General features: G+C 34.5%; 2 protein-coding genes across 2 annotated transcripts; both read left to right on the top strand.

Annotated features, from left to right (window-relative positions):
* The first annotated feature begins 1,666 nt into the window (after positions 1 to 1,666).
* On the top strand, positions 1,667 to 21,032 carry LOC141696997 (DNA repair protein RAD50). Its single transcript, XM_074501173.1, has 26 exons — positions 1,667 to 2,032; positions 2,257 to 2,424; positions 2,558 to 2,733; positions 5,149 to 5,263; positions 5,568 to 5,799; positions 6,015 to 6,193; positions 6,272 to 6,442; positions 8,047 to 8,151; positions 8,247 to 8,354; positions 8,444 to 8,655; positions 8,776 to 8,868; positions 11,614 to 11,741; positions 13,437 to 13,551; positions 13,650 to 13,779; positions 13,906 to 14,115; positions 17,143 to 17,351; positions 17,462 to 17,663; positions 18,327 to 18,496; positions 18,571 to 18,895; positions 18,986 to 19,111; positions 19,186 to 19,238; positions 19,543 to 19,693; positions 19,814 to 19,876; positions 20,001 to 20,134; positions 20,210 to 20,338; positions 20,449 to 21,032. Exons 1-26 carry the CDS (start codon positions 1,823 to 1,825, stop codon positions 20,486 to 20,488), a joined length of 3,954 nt encoding a protein of 1,317 aa, XP_074357274.1. The 5' UTR covers positions 1,667 to 1,822; the 3' UTR covers positions 20,489 to 21,032.
* A 528-nt stretch (positions 21,033 to 21,560) lies between these two features.
* Positions 21,561 to 22,328, top strand: LOC141695629 (uncharacterized). Its single transcript, XM_074499861.1, has 2 exons — positions 21,561 to 21,903; positions 22,018 to 22,328. The coding sequence occupies exons 1-2, from the start codon at positions 21,561 to 21,563 to the stop codon at positions 22,326 to 22,328; spliced, it is 654 nt and encodes a 217-aa protein (XP_074355962.1).
* Positions 22,329 to 25,463: the final 3,135 nt, after the last annotated feature.

Genomic DNA, 25,463 nt, shown 5'->3' with positions numbered 1-25,463 from the left:
TCTATTAATTAAATATCCAAATCAGTGTAAAACATAATTAATATGAGGACAAAATCATATAAAATATATATAAAAGTACACACTATCACTCTTACATTTGATACTGATGATATATATGAATTAAGATTATTTCTTAAGTCTCTGCATGTTAATTTTAGGGTTCAAACCTTAGAGAATAATAGAATCAAGAGTATAAACTCTGTGTTAAAGAAAAAGAATGATTACCTAGAAATTGAGTTGCTTTCCATGCTAGAAATTTAAAAAAAGAAGAGATAATGTTGTTTATGTTAAAGAACAATTGTTGGAAAAACATGCTTATATAGAAATGAGCTTGCTAAAGAAAGGGAAGTCATTAAACTTTGGACTAACTCAGGAAAGACAACTCAGGAAATCTTAGAAAATGGTTGTTGGGGATCAGGATTAGGATATTCAGTTACATCTAATTTTGATAAGAAAAGTGGAGAAGAAACTGAGAAAACAGAACCAATAAAAACTGGTAGTCAGGTCAAATTGAACAAGGTTCAAATAAAGACCATTAAGTTTAATCCAAGTGCTAATAATGTTAAATCAATCCATGCAGAAGGTACTGCCCCTGCACCTAGATCAAACTTAATTACTGAAAAGAGTGAACAAGTTCACACAAATTCAGTAAATATTGGTTCAATGACTCAGAAATAGCTTAAGCAAAAGCTGAAGGATTAACACATGAAAGACAAGAGGAAAAGGGAAAAATATGAATGACAAGGTAGGTGTTAATAAAAATGGAAATTATGTGACTCCTCCTAACGCACCTAGAAAGACCTGTTCAAACCGTGGTAGCACTAATCATCTAGCTAATTCTTGCAGGAAGAATAAAGAGATAAAAGCTGTTCCTTCTAAATCAGGGTTTAGGAATAAAACAGTTAGATAGAAATCACTGAATCCTTGTTTTCATTGTGGCAGTGTATGACACTCTATTTTTACATGTAAAGAGTATCACAGTTTGTATTATAATTTTTATAAACTGAAACCCTCTTTAGTTAAAGTAAAATCTGTTTCTGCATGTATAAATACTGATAGTAAGAATGTTAACATAAATTATGCTATGAAAACTTCTACTGCATATGTTAACAAACTCGATTCGCTCGATTGAAGGAATCCTTGTTTTTTCCCTAATTGATCTCTTCAAGACCCGACACTAAACTAACCCTTCAATTTACCTCAAAATATTTATATGTTTATAATATACTCGTTAAATTGAGTCTGCTACCATGTCGATCACCACGTTAGACTGTATCTAAGTAAATGTATGAAAACGTTAGTCTATTAAAAAGTCAACACAGAATTCACTAACAACGTGTCATTATTGTCTAATAGAGTCCTTGCGACAAGAATAAAAAAACTAATACATGTGTTTCGGTGATCACATTCTTATTTAACCAATTTTTTTGGAGAAAACCAACAAATTAAAAAAATTTAATATAAAAACATACTATCTCCGTCCCCTCACTTCTTTATGATTTTTTGCACATACTTCACGTATTTTAAAGTTTAAAAACCAAAAAGTATATTTATATAATTTATTTTTAAAATTTTCTTTCTTTTATAAAAGTTTGAAATTTTTATTTTTATTTTAAAAAAAATTATACAATAACATTTAATAGGAGAGGGAGTATGATTTTGGTGAGAGAAGAGTCCTCCGTATTCGCAGCGTTAACAAGAGGGGGATAGTGAACCCAGCATAAACCCTCACGAGAGCAAAGCAGGCAAGAAAGCAGAGATAATATAGATGTAGGGGTAGCAGTGAATTGATTAAAGCATTCATTCATTTTGGATATTCAGGATGAGTACAGTAGATAAGATGCTTATCAAGGGCATCCGGGCATTCGACCCTGAAAACAAGCATGTCATCACCTTCTTCCGTCCCTTAACTCTAATTGTGGGCCCCAACGGTGCTGGCAAAACCACCATTATTGAATGCCTTAAGCTCTCCTGCACCGGCGAATTACCGCCTAATGCCAGGTCTGGCCACAGTTTTGTTCACGATCCCAAGGTAATACTATTGTTTAGTTGTATAATCCCACCCCCTATATATGCTCTCTCTCTTTCCCTCTCTCTCCCTCCCTCCTTCTCTCTCTCTCTCTCTCTCTCTCTCTCTCTCTCTCTCTCTCTCTCTCTCTCTCTCTCCCTCTCCCTCTCCCTCCCTCTCCCTCTCTCCCCTTCTCTCCTTCTCTCTCTCTCATTTTCTCTTAAACATAATTTAATATTTGGGTGTAGGTAGCAGGAGAAACCGAAACCAAAGGCCAAATCAAGCTTCGATTTAAGACAGCAGCTGGTAAGGATGTTGTGTGCATTAGGTCTTTTCAGCTTACACAAAAAACTTCCAAGATGGAGTACAAGGCAATTGAGAGCGTTCTTCAGACTATTAATCCTCACACCGGGGAGGTACTTACAATTTTCCCTAAAACAATCTCTTATGCCCCCAAACAACAAATGTAATCATATAGCACCACTTGCCCTTCAATTTACTAGCCAATAATTAAATCAAGACTAATTTCCTCTTTCTCAAATATTACAGAAAGTTTGTCTCAGCTATCGTTGTGCTGACATGGACCGGGAAATTCCAGCACTTATGGGTGTCTCCAAGGCTGTTCTTGAAAATGTTATATTTGTACATCAAGATGAGGCCAACTGGCCGTTGCAAGATCCTTCTACACTAAAAAAGAAGTTTGATGATATTTTCTCAGCAACCAGGTATTCTATTATCTGTTAAAAATTAAACAAGTTTCCAGATGATGTACTCATGTACATGTCTATAATTTTCGACATTTGTCAGTCCGTTATAGCATCCACTATTTTGTTGCATATGTTGAAGACCTTCATTTTGTTCACTTTTAGTTGAAATGGGAAAGCATGCTCTACTTAAAGGAAGGCTGGAAGAAATAGTCATGAAACGTGTGCTAGCATTTACATGTCTAGCTGAATTTTGGATAGTTTAAAAGACGCTTTTAAAGAATAAGTGCACTCCATATTCAGATTACCCCTGTATAAAACACTTTCTTTTATCAAGGCTAAACCTGTCAAAAATGAGTAAAAGAAGTATATTAGCTTTTCCTCTAAGTTTAGCCTGGAGCTTTGGCTTATTTTTATTAGCTCTAATCAATTCGTGCTTCTATGTAGGCTTCCTGTATAAGTACAAGATTTAAACTGATTCCAGATTTTCCTTCAATTCCAGTGCTGTGGTTAATTTTGCATAAAGGTTATTATTGTGTTGTATAGTAGAACTTGTACAGTAGGTGGTGCCCTTTGATAATATGCATGAGCTCCACATAAATAAAATTGATAGTGGTAGATGTATACAAACACATACATAGACACATAAAAGATATCGCAATTGATCTCTTAAAACAATTTTGATGCTTTAAACCTGGGGCTAAGTATTGTTACAATGTATTTGTGCATTTATGCGGCCCTCTTCTATTTGTTCTTCTATACTTATTTCATCTTGTCCTCTAATTTTACTGTTTCATTCTTTGGGCACCAAGGTCATGGTTGTCATGTCGGTCGACTAGTCGCGACTAGTCGGCGATTAGTCGACTAAGCAGTGATTGGAGGTCGACTCAACATGTCGACTAGCTGAATGTCGATATTTCGGTCGCCTGGAAGTTAAAAATACTACTACGCTTTTTTAAGCTGGACAACATATTTTAGTTCTGCTAGATGCTTGAAAGAAGACACACAATTGCACATTAGGTGTCCCCTTAAACATGCATCATTTCAGGCTTTCAGCTAGTTGGTCACGTTATGTATTTAGCTCAACTTATTCTAAATATCCTTGGACGAGAGAAATTCAAATTCTTAAAATTATATCTATTGAGACGTCTTTGATAAGCGCAGGTGGATATCTATCTGCTTCTGACAGCAACTTATATTGCACTAACCTGTACACACTGAACTCTAATACTATGAGTTATGTGTAGGGTGATCCTCGGTTAATTAAAACAATTTGAACCAAAATTCGCATTGCTGGCGGTACATAATTTAGCCAGGCCAGACCCGAACCCATTTGTTTATACTAAAGACTGGTTTGGAAATTTTTATGAGAAAAAGGTTTTTAAAGTCGACTTCAGGGAAATTATCTAAAGTTATTAGGATTATGCATATAAAAATTGAATGACATTTTTGTAAAAATAGAATTAACCCCCCAGCATTCACAAAAATAACCCTAACTTTGTATTAAAATCTCACTTAACTTTAGATAATTTTCTGAAGTTAACTTTAGGATTCTTAAGCCCAATTTTTATTATATGGTTAGTTACATTTTTATGTGAAGTGAACCAAACCTTGATAGTCGGTCTACAAACAAGGTTCGCAGGCCTAAAACCAGTTTCTGGTTTGCCTTTCCAACTATAAAACCCCGATATCTTATGGTTTGGGATTAGGTTTGACCATCAAGCTGGGCCAAACTGATCTATGATCATCCCTAGTTCTTCTAGATCATTTTGAGTTTATATTCCTAGAGTCCTGCTTCTCTATTTCTGTTTTAATGAATCATTTAAAAAAAATTCATGCCAGGTCCTTTTCATCGTCATTATTCTCGATCACTTCTGCCCCAATTTCTTTGATTTCGATTTGTCATACAGATAGCATTTAGCAAATGATTACACATCAATCGTATCATACTAGTCACACACAATACACTGTAATCTGTACTATTATTCACACACAAAAGGTAGCTCGCCTATTAAATACATGTTAGTTTCTATTGGTTATTTTGGTTCACATATTATCCTACTGAACCATAAATTTAAAATTGCGAGTGTATCGTGACAAACATAGTTTTGCTTAGTTTTTGCATTATATATACACACGCGTGCACACACACACACACACACACTAGTATTAAGCTCGGATAGAGTAATTAGTCTTTCAGGTATTTTGATTTGTACTGAACTACTGATACCAGATGTAAAGAACATATAAGGAAACTTTAGCAATGTGTAATCAACAAGAATTTTGTTAAAATTGTGTACTGTTGGAACTGATGATGAAGGTCTGTTGCATTTAAAGTTATAGCAAGATCGTGGTTCAGAATGTTCGTATTCCTTGTAATTTCATGGTGCTGCACCTGTTACATTGATTTGTTGAATTGTCATTTGATTTACTTAGATATACGAAGGCATTGGAGATTATTAAAAAGCTTCACAAGGATCAGGCTCAAGAAATAAAAACATACAAGCTGAAGTTGGAGAATCTTCAAACTTTGAAAGATGCTGCATACAAGGTATTTCAATTGGTTTACTTTTCTAGTAGGACAGGGGTGTCCATTATGTCTCTCTGTTTTGACTGCTTAGTATGTTTTGTCATTCAGATTGTGTCTGGGAAACGACACACTTTGCGAGATAACTGATTTCTAAAAACTTAAATGAAATTAATTTTTTATTTGTTAAGATAATATATTAAACAAGTTGTGAAGCTGCTAGATTTGTAGTAGTTTTTGTATTTTATAAATTATTTGGCTAGTTGCAGTTGTTGAAAAGTTCTTCTTTCACTTGTTTAAGTCATTGTTCTTTCCTTCCTTACTACAGCTTCGAGAAAGTATTGCTCAAGATCAGGAGAAAACGGAATTGTTGAAAAGTCAAATGCAAGAAATAGAAAATAAAATTCGAAATTTAGATGCTAAGATCCAAAATACTGAAGACACGTTAAATTATTTGAAAGATCGACAGCAACTGATCTCAAATAGGAGCACTGAAAGAAGCACCTTGCTGAAGGAGAAAGATAGACAACAGGACGCTCTGGGTGAAGAAGAGAGTACTGGTATGCCAAATTCTTGATGCTGAAAGCGGAAAGCCCGCTTGCTTATATTTTTGGTTTTACTTTTTGATGATTTGCTGTGGTTACTTTCTTAAATAATTTGGGGTACTTCTCTTTGATATGCACTTTTACTTCGACTAAGCATGATCTAGTGATGCTGACCTTTGTTTTTTTTTTCAAACTTGTGTGCAAATTGCCATTTTATATCAATCGATTAGACCCTGATGAAGAATTAGAGGAATGGAAAAATAAATTTGAAGAAAGAACCGCAGCTTTGGAATCTAAAATTCGTAAGTGGGAGAGGGAAAAGGTAGATACAGACATCATGGCTGATGGACACAAGGACAAAATTAAGGAATCTATCCAAGTGATCAGCAAGCTCGAAACTGAGGCTGAAGTACATGCACTTGCTAATAATTAATCTTCATACCCAGCTTGCATTATAATTGTACTAATGTTTACATACATTTTGCAGGCATTTATGTCTTTGAAAAAGGAAAGAGATGTAACCATCCAAAAGATTCATGAAATGCTAAATTTGGGAACTCTTCCAAATAGTCCCTTCAGCACCGAAGTTGCTCGGAACCTAACTAATTGCATAGAATTAAGGTTGAAAGATTGCAAAAAAGACTTGGAAAATCAAAAGGTGAATAATTTCTCACTATTGTTTTTATCAGATGCAGCTCACTTGTATTCTTGTGGCATTACTATTCTTCTTTTAACAATTTTATTACTCAAGACGCTTTGAGCATATTACACCATGGACACAGTTTATCGTTCTTTACCTTTATTCACAAACATGTAAATTTTTAATAGTGTTATCTGTATTGAATGATACTGATTTATAAGATCACTGATAGTATTGTAAAGCAAAAAGACCAGATCAAATTTATGTCCTCCTATTTAATATCACAGTAGTTCTATTTCCTACAAATAAGTTATTTGGGATTTAAAATAATTTTACCCATTTCTTTCTTTATAGACCAGATATTCAAGAAATCATCACAGAACTGTCTTCATAAGTAATACACTGATATAACCGTTGTGCTCATGTCAAAGATATTATGAACTTAGGGATTTTGTGCCCAATTTCTAATTGTTAGGCAACTTTAAGATGTTGTGATAGATGCATCACTGACCAGATTTTGCTGTTTGTCTGAGCTTCAGAATAAATTTTATGTTTTAAAATGACTTGACTGTCAAAAAGTCTTCGCCGTATGTGGGCTTTTCAAAGTGTTTTTTTGTTAAGTATAGTCATGTGTAAAAAGTAAAAATAACTTTCTAAGTAAGTTACAAGTTGAATTTTGAGAAGTAAGATATAGATACTTATCTCAGTTATTCATTTTAAATATGTATTTTGGCTTCTAAAGACGAAGATTATCCTTCCTGAAGTAACTTCTAGTGCTTTTGTTTTATTACTTTGTTTTTTCAGATATTGTAAATTATGTATAACTAACCCAAGACTTCATGGTCTATCTGTAACTCATTCGATTCCTTTACGGGATGTTGAGGGTAATCTCGTGAAGGACAAGGTTGGTGTGTGTGTGTGTGTGTTTAATTAGCAAAAAAAGGAAGTTATGTATAACTAGTAAATTATCCAAACATATATTAAATTAGAAGTAGAAAAGTTACTTTTACGTGTAAGTAATAAAACTAACATCAAGTGACAAGCAACCTTTTTTTTCCTTTGCTAAGCGACAATCAACCTTTTTATCTTACAGTTAGCAGAACAGAAAAGTGGCGCACATCATTTGGTAACAAAAAGAAATACTTTTATATGTTAATAAGATGGTAGAGAATATTTATTCAAGTAACCTTAGTTATAAGGTTAGACATACATTAAATGCAACAATAAGTATAATTGTAAGTAACACCGATACCCTAGGAGTTTATTCTAATTCTTCTGGACCTCATAAATAAGTTAAAGAGATACATCCAAATTTTTTAATAATTTTCTTTTTATCTTCACTTGCATCATTATTTGTGTTTATGTTATTATTTTGCCAATGTGCATCTCTATGAGCTGTTTAAAATTCACCATTTGTTTTTATCCCACACCTCACTAGACATTTATTACAGTGTTTTGCGTGATGTTCGATTATTGTCACATCTTCGAGATAATTAATCCCTATTGAAAAACTAATGAATGAGGCCCACTTTCATATGTTTTTATAATTAGTGTATTAATGTATATTATATTTCTTACTAAATCTGACTGGAACTCCCCCTATATATATATATATATAACAGAAATCAAACAGGGAAGAGATTGAGATGGCATGGGGACTTTACATGGGTGCAAGTGACCGTTGGAAATATCTTCAAGCCGAACAAAATGCTAAACTTAAAATCAAGGTTCATGCTCAGGGTTGCATGCTATATACTGTCAGTCCTTCATTTTACATGTCAAACTGTCTTGTTAGCTTAATTTTCCCACATATTATTTTCAGAATGGGAATTTAAAGCGTATAAAAGAGAAGGAAAATGAGCGGGATGCAAGTGAAAAGCAAATTTCAGATGTTAACCTGGTTCGCATTGATGAGAGGGAAAAGAACATGGTTGTGATATACTTTAATTATTGCACCTTGAATTTGTTTGACAACCTTATAGCTTATGGTTGACTCAATCTTATTTTTAAATTTTTTAGGGGATTGATGTTACTAGAAAGATAAATCAGCTTGAACAGAGAAATTTTAAGACACTCATTGACCAAGCACATATGGAGATATTAACTTTAACACATCAGCTTAAAGCTCTTAACCGTGAGAAAGACATCATGGTTGCTGATTCTGAAGAAAGGGGGGTTCTCTCTGACAGGAAAAAAACACTAGAGAGCCATAAGAAGAAACATCGAAAGATGCAAGTCATATTGTTTCCCACACTCTACTATGATTTTGTGGAATAGAAGTTGTTCTTTATATTTTCTTCCCCACATATAGTTCCCCCTAATACCCTACTTTTCATGTTTATAATTTTCAGAATAGATGAGTTCAAGGATAGAATCAGAGGAGTGCTAAAAGGAAGGCTTCCCCCAGACAAGGATGTGAAAAAAGAAGTTATTCGAGCTCTAAGGTAGTATCTATTTAGTGGGTGAGATTCTATGGTAACTTGTGTAGCTGGGTAACTAAGTAACTTATGTGATCGGTTGGATGGCGCATAATAAACGGACTAGAATGTAACAGACATCCAATATTGGTTGACACATAATAAACGGACTAAAATGTAACATACATTTAATAAACATGTACTTACCACACATCTTCTACACGTATTAGTTTTTTTTCCCTTGTAATTTGAAGTGTTGTACTTCTCTATCTTATCTATTTTTTTTAGTATTTTTAATATAAAAAAAATCAGTTTTAAATACGTAAATTATGTAAATTGTCTTGACACATGTAATGCAATTCAGTAAATTAAATTTCAAAAAGAAATAAAAGCATAAAATACACAAAAAAATTACCGAGCATTGAAAAACTGAAAAAAAACACTAAACGCAAGAATTTTACTAGACACGAAAAGACTTATATCACACAAAAAATTGTAAAACACTTACTTTTTAGAACGCAAAATACACATAAATTATAGAATACAAAAAAATGTTATAGACCATTAAATATATTTTTAAATTAGTAAACAAAGTACTTAAAGTATAGAAAATAGTAAAATATGTTTACAAGTGATATATGTGATTTTTTAAAAAATAAAATTTTATCTTATTCATAATAAAATATGTTTAAATCATGAATCGGTATGCGAATGGTGAGGAAAAAGGGTCCGCATAGAAAGGAGTAGTTATGTCCATGTATATGTATATTTGACGGTTCAGATCTCAAGTTACCCAGTTATCCAAATAATATTAGTTACCATTTGATCCCCTCTCTCTATCTAGTTGTATTATGGTGTGATGTATCCACAAAGAATCTATATACAATGTTGAATAGTTATTTGATTGATATTATATATTGGTGTTTGACCATCTTATTAACCTTCATCAGAGCCCTACTTTTATATCTGATCGACAACTAGTAGCTTCTAATCATATCATTTTTGTGGTAATAAATGTTTATGCCCAGGTGATTGTTGGTAAGTTCCTTTGCCAAGTGTAAGAGTTCTAACTTGGTCTTTCCCATCTCTCGGGGCTTATTACCAAATTCCTAGTTCAAGATGCTAAGCAACTAAGTTTCATTTCTATGTTGCATCCATATCCGTCTTAATAATATAGCTAAATTGCATACTAAAAATGTATGTTAGCTTCTAATTATGCATCTCTCTCCATTTTTTCACTGATAGCATAATGCAATGGAGTGGTGTATTTTATTGTTTTGCATTTATACTTGATTTCAATTTTTTCACCAAATATAGCATAATGCTATTTCACATCCATCTTTAGCATTGTGCTCGGGTGATGTATTTTATTTTTGATGCCAAATTATAGATATATCATCACTTATAACACTGCAATGGACCATTGGACCTCTGCTCTTGGAGCATGTTGAATGCTAATCCTAAAACCTCATTGTTATTGCCATATTATACTCCCTCCGTCCCATAATAAACATCCTAATTTTTTTTCAAGTTGTTTTCACGCATTTTTGCGCATATAAAATACATGATTGTAGATATTAGTTTTTCGATTTTTTGTTTTGTGTAAAAGTTTGTATATCCTGTTTCGTACAAAACAATAAAAATGAGAAAAAAAAAATTCTACAAAGATATATTTTTTATAAGCATGGAAATGCATGGGAAAAACTTGAAAAAATTTAGGATGTTTATTTTGGGACCGGGGGGGGGGTTAAAGCTGGATGGTGAGTTTTTTGGTGCTAGAATATAATTTGAGGTTCAGTGCATAATTTAAAAAAAGTGTTAAATAGTTCTATAGTAAACTTATTTAACTCATTTGGAATCTAGTCATATTTGAAAAAAGTGAATGCTAGTTTTTGAATATCAATTTTTCTCCATTTTCCCAGTTGCTTATGTGATTATTATAGGAACATGTGCACTTGCTTTTATATTTAGGACCAAGTGTAGGTATTTTGCTATATTACGTCCATGTTTGGCATTTCACTGGAGTGATGTTTTTTCTTTGGGTGCCGAATTATAGATATAACTTTACTAATAGAATTGCATTGGACATGCTCTTACAATGCTAAATTTACAGACACCTAGGAATAAGTCAGGCTGTACCATGTTTTCTATATTGATGCTATCCATGATCCAGTTTACATGGATTATTATTACAAATCTATAAATTTAAACTAGTGGCTTTTTACAAGCCTTCCTGCGCATCATGTATTTTCTAAACACTATTTTGGAAAATCTGATTTTGAAACTAGTTAGCTCTATATAGGGGTTTTCTTAACAATTTATTGTGCACTCTAAACCATAATTGATAAATTTATATGCTGTTTATTCATTTCTCCATTGATTCCAGCGTTGAAAAGAAGTCCGAGTTCAATACATAAGATTTGACAGTATTTTTCATTATTTGTTTGCAGAATTTTATCCTAAGCCCACGAGCTTACTTAAAACAACTATAAGTCTATAACCCATTTGGTGTTTTCGTATTGCCAAGTTTGAGTACCATAGTTCTAGATTCTTCTGAGAATAGTGTAAAATGCATATAAAACATTTAGTCACAATGTTTTTATTGTCTATAATTGTGACTTTAAACTGCTGTATACAATTTAGTGAGCAACATCTTTTATTTTGTGTTTTTGTGCTATATATAGATCTGCTCTCCCAGACATTTTACACCATCCTCATTTTAAATTAACTTCTTTTCAAATTGTGTTTACTGATTTATATTTCCTTGTGCAGGGTACTTGAATTGGAATATGATGATTTGAGTGTTAAATCACGTGAAGCAGAGAAGGAAGTTAATATGTTGCAGATGAAAATACAAGAAGCTGAGAATCACCTTTCCAAGCTTCACAAGGATGGAGATTGTAAGTTTCATTTTATAATTTCAAAGATAAAAAGGTCCACAGTAACATAACATCTGGGCGTGTCCCTTTTTGACACTTCTGTAGCCTCTATGCTTGCATTACAGTTTTTGGAAATTTAACGCGCATCTCCTAAGTTTAAACAGGGAGCTGCTCATGCTGTATATGTTTTACTAACCCTTGGCCCTGGTCAGTGTTGTTAAAGGCACGATTAATTGCGCGACTAATGGCGCTTCGTGCAAGGTGTGCGATTTGATAATTGCGATTTAGCACGATTCTGAAATCACCCAAAAGGAGATCGTGAAGCACTAAAAGGCGCTAAAAAGCGCAAAAGGGCGCTAAAAAGCGCAAAAAGGCGCTCAATCTAACTAATGTGCTGTCTTTGATACATATATGTGGGGTCTCGTTCAAAATGAAAACCAAACAAAATGGGAACTGTGAGAATTTATTAAGGTTTAACATGATCATGTGTGAACCTTCGTAGTTCTTTACCTTCATTCTGGAGAGGTGAACTCAGATGGATTGAAGCATAGAACATATTAATCAAGTTGAATTTTAAATGCCAGAATTCCGGAACAGGGATCCTATATGAACATTATAAGGTACAGAAATGAAGAGTTAGCTCAAGAATGCAATGAAATTGACACTGAAACACTTTGGGAGATGGATAGATCTGTGACTTTTTGGAAAAAAACTAATTAGTAAGATGAAAAAGCAAGCACTGATGGAGAATCTATTATTTGTGTAGACAGTAACTATAGATACATACGAGGCAATGTTGTTTTTCAATTTTTTTTCAGCTAATAAACAGTTATAATGTATATATATATATATACAGTGTAGTATCTGTTCTTATCAGTTCTTTAAATTGCTTACATTGTTGATGTCAATTGTCAGCTATGTTGATTGTTTTCTTATAATTGCTTTGCAAGCTCTGATCAGTTATACAAATGGTGGCAGTGCAAACACAAGAAAGGAGACGGGGATAAAAATGTTGTCGTTAGTGTTTTAGTTATCCACATGTTGAAATTGAGAAGTATGATGGTGGACATGGTGAGGATAATAGAATTAAGAATGTCACCAGAGGGTAATGTTAGTAGTAGTTTTGCTTGGGCTGAAATACCCTACTAAAGTAACGGATGTTAATTGATTTGACGGAAATAATTTAAATGTCTTAAAATTAATTAAACAAGCCATCATTATGCTAAAATTCAAGTTAGGCCATCAATCTGTATAAAATATATTTTGTAGGCCATCAAACTGCAACTTCCTCTTGTATATATTATATATGATTACTTAAGCCCTCCTTGCACATTAAGGTTTTAGGGAAGTTGGAAACTTAACCTCCATCACAGGTCAACAGGGGTCACGAGTTTAAACCCTCTCCTATCCTAAAAGTTACTCGTCTAAATAAGACACCTGGGTTGATTATTGCCCCGAAGATGGGCTTGTAGTGATCCACTCTTCAACCCAAAACAGGCTTTCGAGTGAGTGTTAAATAGAAAATATGTCCAGTCACGCCGTACTGCTTACACCTTTATGTTTTAGGGAAGTTGGTAACTTAACAGTGATCTACTTATAGTTTTTTCCTTAAAAATTCGTATTATACTTATTCAGTAAAAGAGTTAAGTGATTTCAGTAATTTTTTTGACCGATTGGTTATATGTGATAAGCTTGTTTGCCCTATTTCTACTGCAGCAAGAAAGAGATTTATCGAGTCAAAGTTGAAGTCCTTAGATCAGCAGACTGCGAGTATAGATTTGTATCTTGAAGTCTTGGACAGAGCAAGAGAACTAAGAGATGATAAAAAGAGGTTCTTTAACCTTATTCTTTTCAAACAGTTTAGTACAGACACTTGTTCTCAATGATACTAAATATTTGTTTTGTCATTACTTGATACTTTGCCTGCAGCAAGTACAGTATCGCTGAAGGAATGAGGCAAATGTTTGATCCCTTTGAAAGAGTTGCACGTGCTCATCATATTTGCCCTTGTTGTGAGCGGTCTTTCTCTGCTGAAGAGGAAGATGACTTTGTTAATAAGGTGGTACATTTGATATCTTGTTTAGTATATCAAGCATCAAAGTAATTTTTATCAACATGCTCTGAAGTAAATATTTTGTACATAATAAGATTAAAATTGATCGGGATTAATTGTTTTCATTTACAGCAAAGAGTGAAAGCTACAAATTCTGCAGAGCGTATCAAGTTGTTGTCCGTGGAGTGTTCAAATGTTGATTCTTGTTTCCAGCAGTTAGAAAAGCTACGTATAGTATATGAAGAATATACTAAAATTTGGAAGGACACAATTCCACTTACCGAGAAGAAACTGAACGAGCTTAGTGCAGAGATGGATATGAAGTCTCAATCCCTTGATGATGTAACTCTCCAGAGTAACCTGACTCTCTCCATGTTTTTTTGTTCAATTCTTATGATATTAATCTGATTAAATATTGAATTGTGATAGCTGCTGACGTGTTTTAAATTTACTATTCTTAGTTAATTATAGTTCTCCATCAAGGTGTATAAAGTGGCTGATATTCATATGTTTCCCTGTGATAATCTGCAACTTCCTAAGCCTGATGTTCAGAGTTTTTACATGATAACTATTGGGGAGAACTATGTATTGGGAAGGATTTACTAGATTGCCACATTTCTCATTGTTGAACATTCACTTTGTTAGTGATACTAACTTTTTAAAAGATTCCAGTATCTCGAGAATAACAATAAAATCACTTGACTAGGATCCTTTTTCTCGATTGTTATATTTCATTTTGCCCTAAATTTCCGCAATGTTCTTGAACCCCTGGAGATGCATATACAACTCTTCAACTTCTTTTCTATGCATGTTGATACTTCTTTCATTTAAAAAAAACTGAAATTACTTCCATATGCCATATTTTGTAGTCCATGACTGTTGTCTTTGTGATAAGACCCATTTACTGCTTGCCCCTTCCCCCTCACCTCTCACTATGCCTTTTGACCCCTTCTCTGCATCATTGCTCGTTATGTACCTCAGCATCTGGCCTATTGCTCAATTTAGACAGGACATTTGAGAACTTTATAGCTCGAGTTCTCTTGCTAGGCCTTTTGTAGCTCAAAATTATTTTTGCCCGCCACATATAAGTAAATATGCCCGATATTAAAGCTGAACGAAGAGGAAGCATCAAGTTTAAACCTCCGACAACTTAGGACGCACTTATTTATTCTTCTTCTTGAGATGCCATTATACCCTAATTTGACACTCTAATTCGGAAATTTTGTCCTCTACCAGAACACGACTGAATTCATCATATATCCACAACTATGCAATTTTACAGTAACATGTTACCAAAATACCCTGCATCACATTTTACATTCTTTAAGATCTGATTTGTTGCTTCACATTTTCAACTATAACATAGTCATGCTTCATACAATCTCGATGTGCGGACCGGGCAGTTAGTAAGGCCATGGTAATTACGTACGTGAAAAGTATGACGTCACCAAAGCGGGTTTGGGGTAATCAAATGACTAAACTAATTAACGCATGTACTCTGTAGGCAAACAGGAACACACTTTAACCGTTCCAAACTCTAGCTTTTACATGATAGTGTGCTGTTTTCATAAGTGTTAGCATGTGCATTATTTTTGTTAGTTTTTTAGGGTTGTGTATGTAGCTAGGGATATAGGTGTGTAGGTGTCCATATCAGGAGAAAGAAAATATAACATATGTAGTGCATATTTTATTATAATCATCTGGTGGCCTCAATAAAAGCCAATACATAAACAAAAAAATCTTATCTCTCCTAAAAACACTACAACTATAATTCAAAATTAAATCAAATCTAACCATAAACTATTATCCTAAAGATTTGGTCAACATATAACCAGTTATTAAAGTATATTTAAATTTAAATATCAGAACATAAAATTCTAACACTCCTCCTTGTTTTGATAGTTAATTTTTATCAAAAAAATTATAAGCTCCTCTTGACTTGCAGCCTCTCATTTCTTGGACATCTTTATCATCTCCTTTTGTATTACAAAACATGTTGTTCTTGTGCGTACTCCTCGTAGATTGCAGTTGTCTCCATTCATTTTCATTTTCATGAATGTGATTTTGGGTTATATTTTTTTGTATGCCATGATATGTTATGATTTTAGACTTCTCAGTCATGGTATGTATTATAGTAATGGGGTTATAGTTATAGGTCATGACATGTGTTATGTTTATGTGTTGTGATTTTAGGCTTGTCAGTCATGTATTTTGATTATGGCTATGGATGTTCATAGTTGTGTGATTGTAGTGTTTGGATATGGTGTTTTTCAGCAAACAGGTCCCTTAAGAATAAACCTCTATACCATGTTAGGTTTTTGAGGGTTGTGTACGTAAGGTTTATAGCTTATAGGTGTGTAGGTGTCTATATTAGGAGGAAAAAAAATATAACGTATGTAGTGCATATTTTATTATGATCATTTGGTGGCCTTAATATAAGCCAATACATAACCAAAAAATTTTATCTCTCCTAAAAACACTACAACTATAATTCAAAATTAAATCAAATTTAGCCATAAACCATTATCCTAAATATTTAGTCAACATATAACCAATTATTGAAATGTATTCAAGTTTAAATATCAAAACATAAAATTTTAACAGTTTTGCTGATTTATTCAGAGAATTAGTTAATCTTTTACAGTTTACTTAATTATGGTATACTGTTGAAGATTACCCTGTAGCAATAAGACAAACTTCAACCATTGAAAACTCTAGAAATTCTGATGTTTTCATATTGGATATAAAGTGTTAGCATGTGCATCGTGTTGCTGAAAAATTTAGAAACCAGTTGGTCTTTTAACTAATTAAGGTTGCTGAAAAATTTAGAGAACCAGTTAGTCCTTTTCCTAATTAAGGTGTTCTTTCATAGTTCAAATCTTTGGAGAACCACTTAGTCTTACTCTTTTTACTAATCAAGACTCATTTTAGAATCAGATCTTGGATTTTATGACCGGATATTGCAGTCTACCCCAAGCACAATGGCCCTTGTAAAGTTTAAACTATGCACTGCAAAAGTGTGATGCAAATCTGTGTATTCATCCTTCTTTTTAGTATTGACCATCAACTACCAAGCAGTGCCACCTAGAAACAATTTTTATTAAAATTTGCAGGTCTTATTATGTGTTGTTACTGAAATAATAATAATATGATGATGATGATGATGATGATGATGGTGATAATTGTAATAATAAATAATAATAATAATAACAATAATAATAATAATAACAATTAATAATAATAATAATAATAATAATAATAATTATTATTATTAGATAGCTGGTCATAGTTCTGTCATTTTAAAAAATAGTCACATTTATTGTGCAGCTGAAGACTTCTCCTTTTTACTGAATCATCATTATTTGACAGGTACTGGGTGTTTTAGCTCACATAAAGGCTGATAAGGACTCTGTTGAAGCTTTGGTGCAGCCTATAGAAACAGCTGATAGAATTTTCCAGGATATACAGACTGTACAGAAGGAAGTTGATGATTTAAAAGCCAAGTTTGCTATCCAAGGTCAAGATACCAAATCTATGGAGGAAATTAAGTCTGAGATAAATACTTTGCAGAGTAAAATGTATAAATCTTTAATATGTTTATGTAGAAGCTGTACTATTTCCAGCTTTTGTTTCTCATTAATGAAGACTTAGTAACTGGCATGTAATTTTTATGCTATTTGGCAACCAGCGATAATCTACGTAATGAACTGGAGAGATTGCATGAAAAACAATCTGAGATGGAAGGAGATCTCTCTCGTTTGCGATTGAGATGGGCTGATGCAAGGGAGGAGAAGTTGAAAGCAACTAATGCTTTGACTGAACTGAAGAAGATAGAGGCAGAGTTGGATCAACTGGAAGAGGAACGCACACAAATCATTCTTGAAGAGAAGGTACGGAGAGTGATTAAGCTTGCACCTTAGTTCTGATTTCCTTTTACTTTACTTGTATTTATCAACGAGGATGTTGTTACCATGTTTTGCTATCTAAGGTGAAAATCACCAACTTTTTGTAGTGCAAAGCCCTAGTAAAAATGAAATCTTATTTTCTAAAATTTTGTTCTTGTTTTTACCAAATTTTCACCAGTATCTATAAACTGTATTTTTTTATGAATCCATTGAGTACTTTATTTTTTTTAACAACATACAGTTCTTCTTCATCTGTTAATTATGTACATACACCTGTGTTGATCTGTTGAGGGCCTTGAGGCTGAGCAGTTTATACAACTGGTTTCTTTTTCTCCTGTTTGATAATTTTTTTTGTACCTATCAAGATGTTATCACTTTAGATTGAATTAGTTTTTTTACTGATTATTCATTCATTCGTGTGTGTGTGCATATGTATGTTGAATTTCTTTTTATCTGCTTGAGTGTATATTGAATGATGCATAAATTTGCAAAATTTTATGTTTCTGATTTTCTATCTTTTATGCTTTTGTTGATTAAATAAATATACTTCTTATATTAACGTTTTATACTGGTTGTATCAGTGGTCAAGGCTCTTAGCTCGTATTATTGCTGATGCAGTTCTTTTAATGTTTGCTTTGTTCTCTTTAGCATGTGTCAGAGGCACTTGGTCCTTTACATGCAGAGAAAGAGAAGTTGCTCAATGACCACAATGTTTTAAAAGAAAGGCTTGAGAGACGATATGAGGAACAAGATACACGTGTAAAGAATTACGAAATGGAGTTTAGGACACTTCTGAATCAGAACTCAAAGATTAAAGAGTATGTTATGTTCTCATGATGAGTTAGTATTTTTCTTACATAGATGGTGTTGATCAGACAGTCTGTTAAACTAGGTATAATGAATTAAAGAAGCGGGAAATGTTAAAGGTTGTGTCAGAGAAGAAGGCAGTCCTGGATTCTCAGCTCCAAGGTTATGATACCAGGGTACAAGAGATTTCAGCTGAACTTGCAAAAAGTAATCAGTTGTTACAGAATCAACAGGAACTAAAAAGAAATATCGAAGACAATTTGAACTACAGGAGAACAGCACAAAGGATAGATGACCTTACTTCCGAGATCAACCTCATGGAAGAGGAAATTGTGAAAATGGGCGGAGTTTTCAAATTTGAAACTGAGCTTGACAAACTTAAACAAGAAAGAGACAGGTTTTCTTCAGAGGTAGTGTAATTTGCAGTAATTGATGTCATGTTACTCTATCTTTTCATTATGAAAGCAGTCCGACATTTGAATTTTGGTTAAATTTTGCAGTTAAACAGGTGCATTGGTACAGTTTCGGTTTATCAAAGCAACATTTCGAAAAACAAAATTGATCTTAAGCAAGCACAGTACAAGGACATTGACAAGCGTTATTTTGATCAAATGATCCAGCTCAAGGTGAAGCACAACCTTCATGAGATTTTTTTAGTCACTCATTTTAATTTTGGTAATAAGTTAAATGCTTTCCACAGACAACTGAGATGGCTAACAAGGATCTGGATAGATATTATAGTGCTCTTGACAAGTAAGCTCCCTGTACAAGTTTTTATCTTACTCAATTTTTGGAATAGAATGGTGTCGACTTTATTATGTTAGACGCTCTCAGTCTCTTTATTAGGTTTCGTGCAGAAGGCTGTAAATATATACACCATAGGCATACAACTCTACAAGTATATAAATGATTGTTGTATGAGGATTGACGTGTTGCATATGATAGTGGATTACACTGATGTTTTAGTTTTGTACTTGTGTTTCTATGTGTTGTCTATCTTATAGCTTATGCGGTTTATTTATTTGCCCCTGTCTATCCTCTATCTCTACTATTCTAGAGCTCTCATGCGCTTCCACTCAATGAAAATGGAAGAGATAAACAAGATTATACGGGAGTTGTGGCAGCAAACTTACAGAGGTCAAGATATTGATTATATTAGTATTCATTCCGATTCTGAAGGGGCCGGTACTCGCTCTTACAGCTACAAGGTTTGAAGACGTGGTCCTTTTTTCTCTCTTACTCTTTTTTTTTGAGGTGTCTAAATTTTTTAGTAGAATTTCTTTATAAAGACCTGCACATATAAACTCTGTGGATGTATGACTATTCAGCTTTTAATGCAAACTGGTGATGCTGAACTAGAGATGCGTGGCAGGTGTAGTGCAGGTCAAAAGGTTAGTGATGATAGAATTGGCTGGATTTTTCTCTACTACATTACCTGTTTGTAACAAAGTTCTAAGATGATTCTATTCACCAATACTTTGGATTTGGCCCCTCTATATGTTATCTTGGTTTCAGGTTCTTGCCTCACTTATCATACGGTTGGCACTAGCTGAAACTTTTTGCCTCAATTGTGGAATACTAGCTCTAGATGAACCAACTACAAATCTAGATGGCCCCAATGCCGAGAGTCTTGCTGCAGCTCTTCTAAGGTATTAACCCCGCAACTATGCATATCTTTGTTTTATGTGATTCTGAGCTAGCATTTTATTGTTGAACTTGTGTAGAATTATGGAGGACAGAAAAGGTCAGGAGAATTTTCAACTTATAGTAATAACACACGATGAGAGATTTGCTCAACTTATTGGTCAGCGTCAACATGCAGAAAAATATTATCGGATAACTAAAGATGAGCAGTAAGCCTAGTCAATGATCATATTTCTCATAAAGTTCCAATATAGTTTTTCTTTGTTTTTCTTAAAACTTATACTTCTTTTTTTCTTTTTCTGGAATGAACACTTGTCAGTCAGCACAGTATCATTGAGGCTCAGGAAATCTTTGATTAAAAAGCCAAATCAGAAGTGAGCATGGACATGTTGGTTGCCAAGGGAGTAGCTGCAATGACAAAGTTGTTTACTTTTGAACTATCCAGTTTCTGAACACATCGAGTGACCAGTATTCCAAGTTGGAGCAGGGGTCTGTGGAGCAGATAGTTAAGTTGTTTGGAGCTGTATATGAAAAACAAAATTAAATGATAATGATAATAACACTTATGGTTATGGTTTGGCTTTTTGAGCAAACCATTACTTTTACCAGTGTCTTTACTTATTACCAGTGATGACAACTCAACTAAGTGTATAGCTGCTCACTAGAGCCTTAAGCCTCATCATAAGGCTACTATAGGTTATGCTTGGAGTCACATGTTAAGAGAGAGTTGCTTGGTTACTCATGGACGTGACTTAGTAATTGCCGGCTATCATTTTGTTATTCAGTTAGCATTAAGTCAGCCTAGTGGTCCATTCTTCCATGATGTATAAATAGCAAGTCCTACTCTCTGTATTAGTAATTCTGTATTAGTAATTCAGTTCTAATAAAATGCATTTCCATCTACTTTTCTATTGTTTGTTCTTAGCTTACAATCTATATTACATACAACATATAGCTTGAAGTTGTAAATCTTTTATGGTATCAGAGCAAAACATGACCGATTCGATCCTAATGATATCGTTCTTGCTTTGTTTTGAGTATTCGATTGAGATGAATTGTTGTTTTGTTCATTTTTGTCATTAACGAAGCTTCGAAACCCTAACAGGTTTTTTCTTTTTCCCGCAAGTTTTTCATTGTTTAATCGTTTGATTCATAGATGACACTCTAGATCGATTGATTTTACATCTTGAGATTCATTTTACGAACAATTATTACGTCATTTAGACTTGTTTTGTAAAACAAGTTTACGCAATTTTGTTCTAAATCTGCTTTCAGTCATGTTGAAACATGTACTTATTAATACTGTTCATGAGTCATCGTCAAGTAGTCTAACAATACTATTACTGAAGTTGAACATGAAGTAGTCATAACAATACTATTACTGAAGATGAACATGAGAAAGAAACAGTCTCACTGAATTTGTATAGCGATATGGCTGTCGACAACAATGCACATCCATTGTTCATTCATAACAGTGATCATCCAGGCTTGTTGTTGCTTGCTAAAAAGCTCACAAGTCTAGATAACTACGCATCTTGGAGCAGATCTATGCAAATAGCTCTTAATGCTCGCAATAAGTTTGTGTTGGTTAATGGAGATTATCTAAATCCTGATACGAAATCTCTGTTGTGTGCTCAATGGGAACGAGTGAATGATCTTGTAATCACATGGATTCTGAATTCCATGACATATGATTTTTCAGATGGCTTGGATTATGTTACCACGACAGAATGGGTGTGGAATGAATTGCGAGAACGGTTTTCTGGTGGACATCGTGTTTTTCGAGTGCTCAAGGATATTCATAATGTTGAGTAAGGAAGTAAATCGGTTGAGGTTTATTTTCATAAGTTGAAAGGTCTCTGGGATGAATATTCTGTTTTTGAACCAGCCGTGGCTTGCATTTGTGGTGCACATAAGCTGTTAGTTGAAAGAGATCAAAAATACAAATTATTGCAATTTTTACTTGGACTACATGAGAGTAATTCTAATATTCGAGGTCAGATTCTCGTGATGAATCCTTTTCCTTCTATTTCCCAGGCCTACTCCTTTGTTGAACAGGATGAGAAGACAAAGGCAAGGACATCAAAGCTTCTCCGACCAGTTAGTCCTTTTGCTAATGCAATTGCATCAAATACAGATGTTGTGGCCAATTTATTAGCTTCACGAGACCTGATATTAGCTTTTCAGTTCACCTGCTAAGCCAATTTATGCATGCTCCCTGTGAAAAGCACTTGGATGCCTTGTTTCGTATTCTTCGCTATCTAAAATGCACTGCGGGCATGGGTTTATTTTTCCAATTGATACTCCCTTGCAGTTGCGTGGTTTCTGTGACAGTGATTGGGGCGGTTGTACTATTTCTGGACGATCTGTCACAAGGTTTTGTTTACTCTTGGGATCTTCTTTTATTTCTTGTCAGGCCAAGAAACAAACAGTGACATCTCAAAGCACCGCTGAAGCAGAATATCGTGCCTTAGCCTCCATCAATACTGAAATCATGTGGCTCAAGTATCTTCTTGCAGATCTTTTGATATCGGTTTCTTATGCAGTTGAAGTTTTCTCTGACAATCAAGCTGCAATTGATATTGCTAACAATCCAGTTCAACATGCTCGTACCAAACATATTGAGCTGGATTGTCATTTCATCTGTGAGAAGGTTCAGGATAGCATCATCTCTCCGCCGAAAATTCCCACCAAGCTCCAGTTAGCTGACATTCTAACCAAAGTTTTGGGAGGAACATCTCATTGGTATATTTGTTTTAAACTTGGTCTACACAATCCTTGTCTGCCTCAAGCTTGTGGGGGGGGGTAGAGTATTACGAGTGATGACAGCTTAACTAAGTGTATAGCTGCTTTAGTGAGCCTTAAGCCTCAACATAAGGCTACTATAGGTCATGCTTCAGAGTCACAGGTTAAGAGAGAGTTGCTTGGTTACTCATGGACCCGACTTAGTAATTGTAAGCTGTCAATCTGTTATGCAGTTAGCATTAAGTCAGCCTAGTGGTCCATTCTTCTGTGATGTATAAATAGTAAGTCTCTCTCTCTATATTAGTAAAGTTCTAATAAAATACATTTCCATCTTCTTCTCTATTGTTTGTTCCTAGCTTACAATCTATATTACATGCAACATATAACTTGAAACTGTAAATATTTTATTACTTGATTATGTTTGTCTTTTGTGTTTTAATGTCAATTTATCCTCTTAAGCCGTTAGACAAATTGTTACACTGCAGAAAGTAGCTGAAATGGTAACGTAGTTTTCTCTAAATAGCTTTCGTGTTGATGAATCAACCATTATTTATATATATAGTAACAAATATCCTGGTGATATGCAATGAACTCTACAACGTGCAATGTGTTATAATATAAAAGCTTTGTTATAAGACAAAAGCCCACCCCCTCTGAAATAATTTTATTATTTAGCACAAACCACCCGAACCTGCATGTTCCTTGAGCTCCAATTGTTGAAAATATTTATCAAATCACCTGTTTTTTGGAAAAGATATATGCCTTTTTTTGAGATTCAAATAATGATATTCCTTATATTCTTGGAGGAGATAAGAATGATGATTAAGAAAATGTTAATGTTTATGATAACTCCGGTGTGTGGGGCTTCTCCTTCCGACGTCGAGCCTGAACCTTCGTGACGGTTGTGGTGTAGCTGTTGTGGGGTGTCTGCAAAATAACACCGGAGGGGGGTTTGAGCCCCACGGTTCCTCCGGTGTGAGAGTAAGAACTCACTTGGGGAAGATGAAGATAGATAAGAAAGCAAGGTGGCTGTGTGTGTATATTTGTGTGTAAGAGAGCGTAACCCCTAAAACCTTCCCCCTTGGGGTATTTATAGCCCAAAGGTAAGGTTTAGGGGTTGGTACCTTTAGATCAGGGCCGTTCGTTGTTGGAGGTGGAGGACGCCTGGCTTGGATGGATTTCATACACATATCCAGGTAAGGATAACCTTTAGGGTACACCAAAGGTGTGCTGACGCGTGTCATACTTGTCTCAACTGTTGGTTGTTGATAACTGTCATCGTCACGTTCCTACGTGCCCCTCCTTGGTGGGCCGTGGGGTATGCCTCAATCCAGGTGTGGTATTGTAGATACCAATCTGAATTCAAGTAGGAGAAACTGGTTGCCTTCGAATTTTTTTTGCTTCTTTCTTACCCCCAATCCGGGTATGGTGTTGTAGAGACCAATATGAATTCAAGTAGGAGAAACTGGTTGTCTTAGAAAATGTTTGCTTCTTTCTTGCCTCTCAATCCGGGTGTTGTGTTGTAGAGACCAATCCAGATTCAGGTAGGATGGTGGGATCCGGGCAAGAGGCTAGGACCCGGGTAGGAAGCTTTGAATTCCGAAGAATTGGGGGAGTTGTAACATTATTTCAGTTATTCCCCCCCTCAGTTTTAAATTATTCGCAGTTAATGCTCCTTGGAAATCGCCCCACAATCATTATGGGCTTTAATTTGTGTTTATATATATATGTATATATATGGGCGTAACTGAAGAGTTAGCCACTGGGGGTGCACCACGTGGCAGGGACAGTTCCCCCTACCCCTCTATAAAAGCCGAGGCCCTTCACTTTTTTTCTTTTTTATTCTTTATTCTCTCTAGAACTCCAACAGTCAATCGAATTTCTCATTTTTATCTGAAATTTGTTGAAGGTTTGAAGGGTTGGATTTATTTTTTCTCTGTTGCTTCGTTGCTACCGTCGCTGTTCTCTTTCTTCGTGCTCGATCGACTTGTAAGTCCCTTTTCTTCATTCTTTCGTTACTTTGTCTTCAATTTCTTGCATGTGTGTATTTTCCATCCGCGGATTTGATGTGGAGTAGAGGTTGTTTTTGTTGATTTTGGCTAAGTGTTTGTGCCTTATGTTCCGTTTCGTGTTTATTGTTTTAGATCTGTAAGGGACTGACTGTTTTTGGTTGGTTTTTGCTTCAAATTTTCTGGGTTTTGTGTTTGTGTTCTTGGTGTTCTTGGTTGGAACAAGTATAATTATATATAAAAGAGATATGTTGCTATTTTGATTCTTGTTAGAACTGTTATTGGTTTAGGGTTTTTATTTATAGCCGGGTTTGTAGGTGTATTCCCGGGTATAATTTGTTTTTGTGTTTGTTTTTGCTTATTTAGCCTGGTAGTATGTTTGTACCCAGGTTTGGAGGCATACCAGGGTACGGGTGAATGAAAAGTGATTTTTGTTTTATTTTCTGATAAGTAGGAATATAGTGTTTTGGGTAGTGCTAATCCGGATTAGTGATGTATGCCCGGGTCGGACTTGCATTGCCGGTCCGAATTGGCAGGTTATGGTAGAACTAACATAACGTGCCTGGTCCGGACCATTTAG

Source organism: Apium graveolens, chromosome 11 (assembly GCF_009905375.1).
Source record: "Apium graveolens cultivar Ventura chromosome 11, ASM990537v1, whole genome shotgun sequence".
Lineage (NCBI taxonomy): Eukaryota > Viridiplantae > Streptophyta > Magnoliopsida > Apiales > Apiaceae > Apium > Apium graveolens.
Note: the sequence above shows the minus strand (reverse complement) of the source record. Positions and strands in the feature narration are given on the sequence as shown.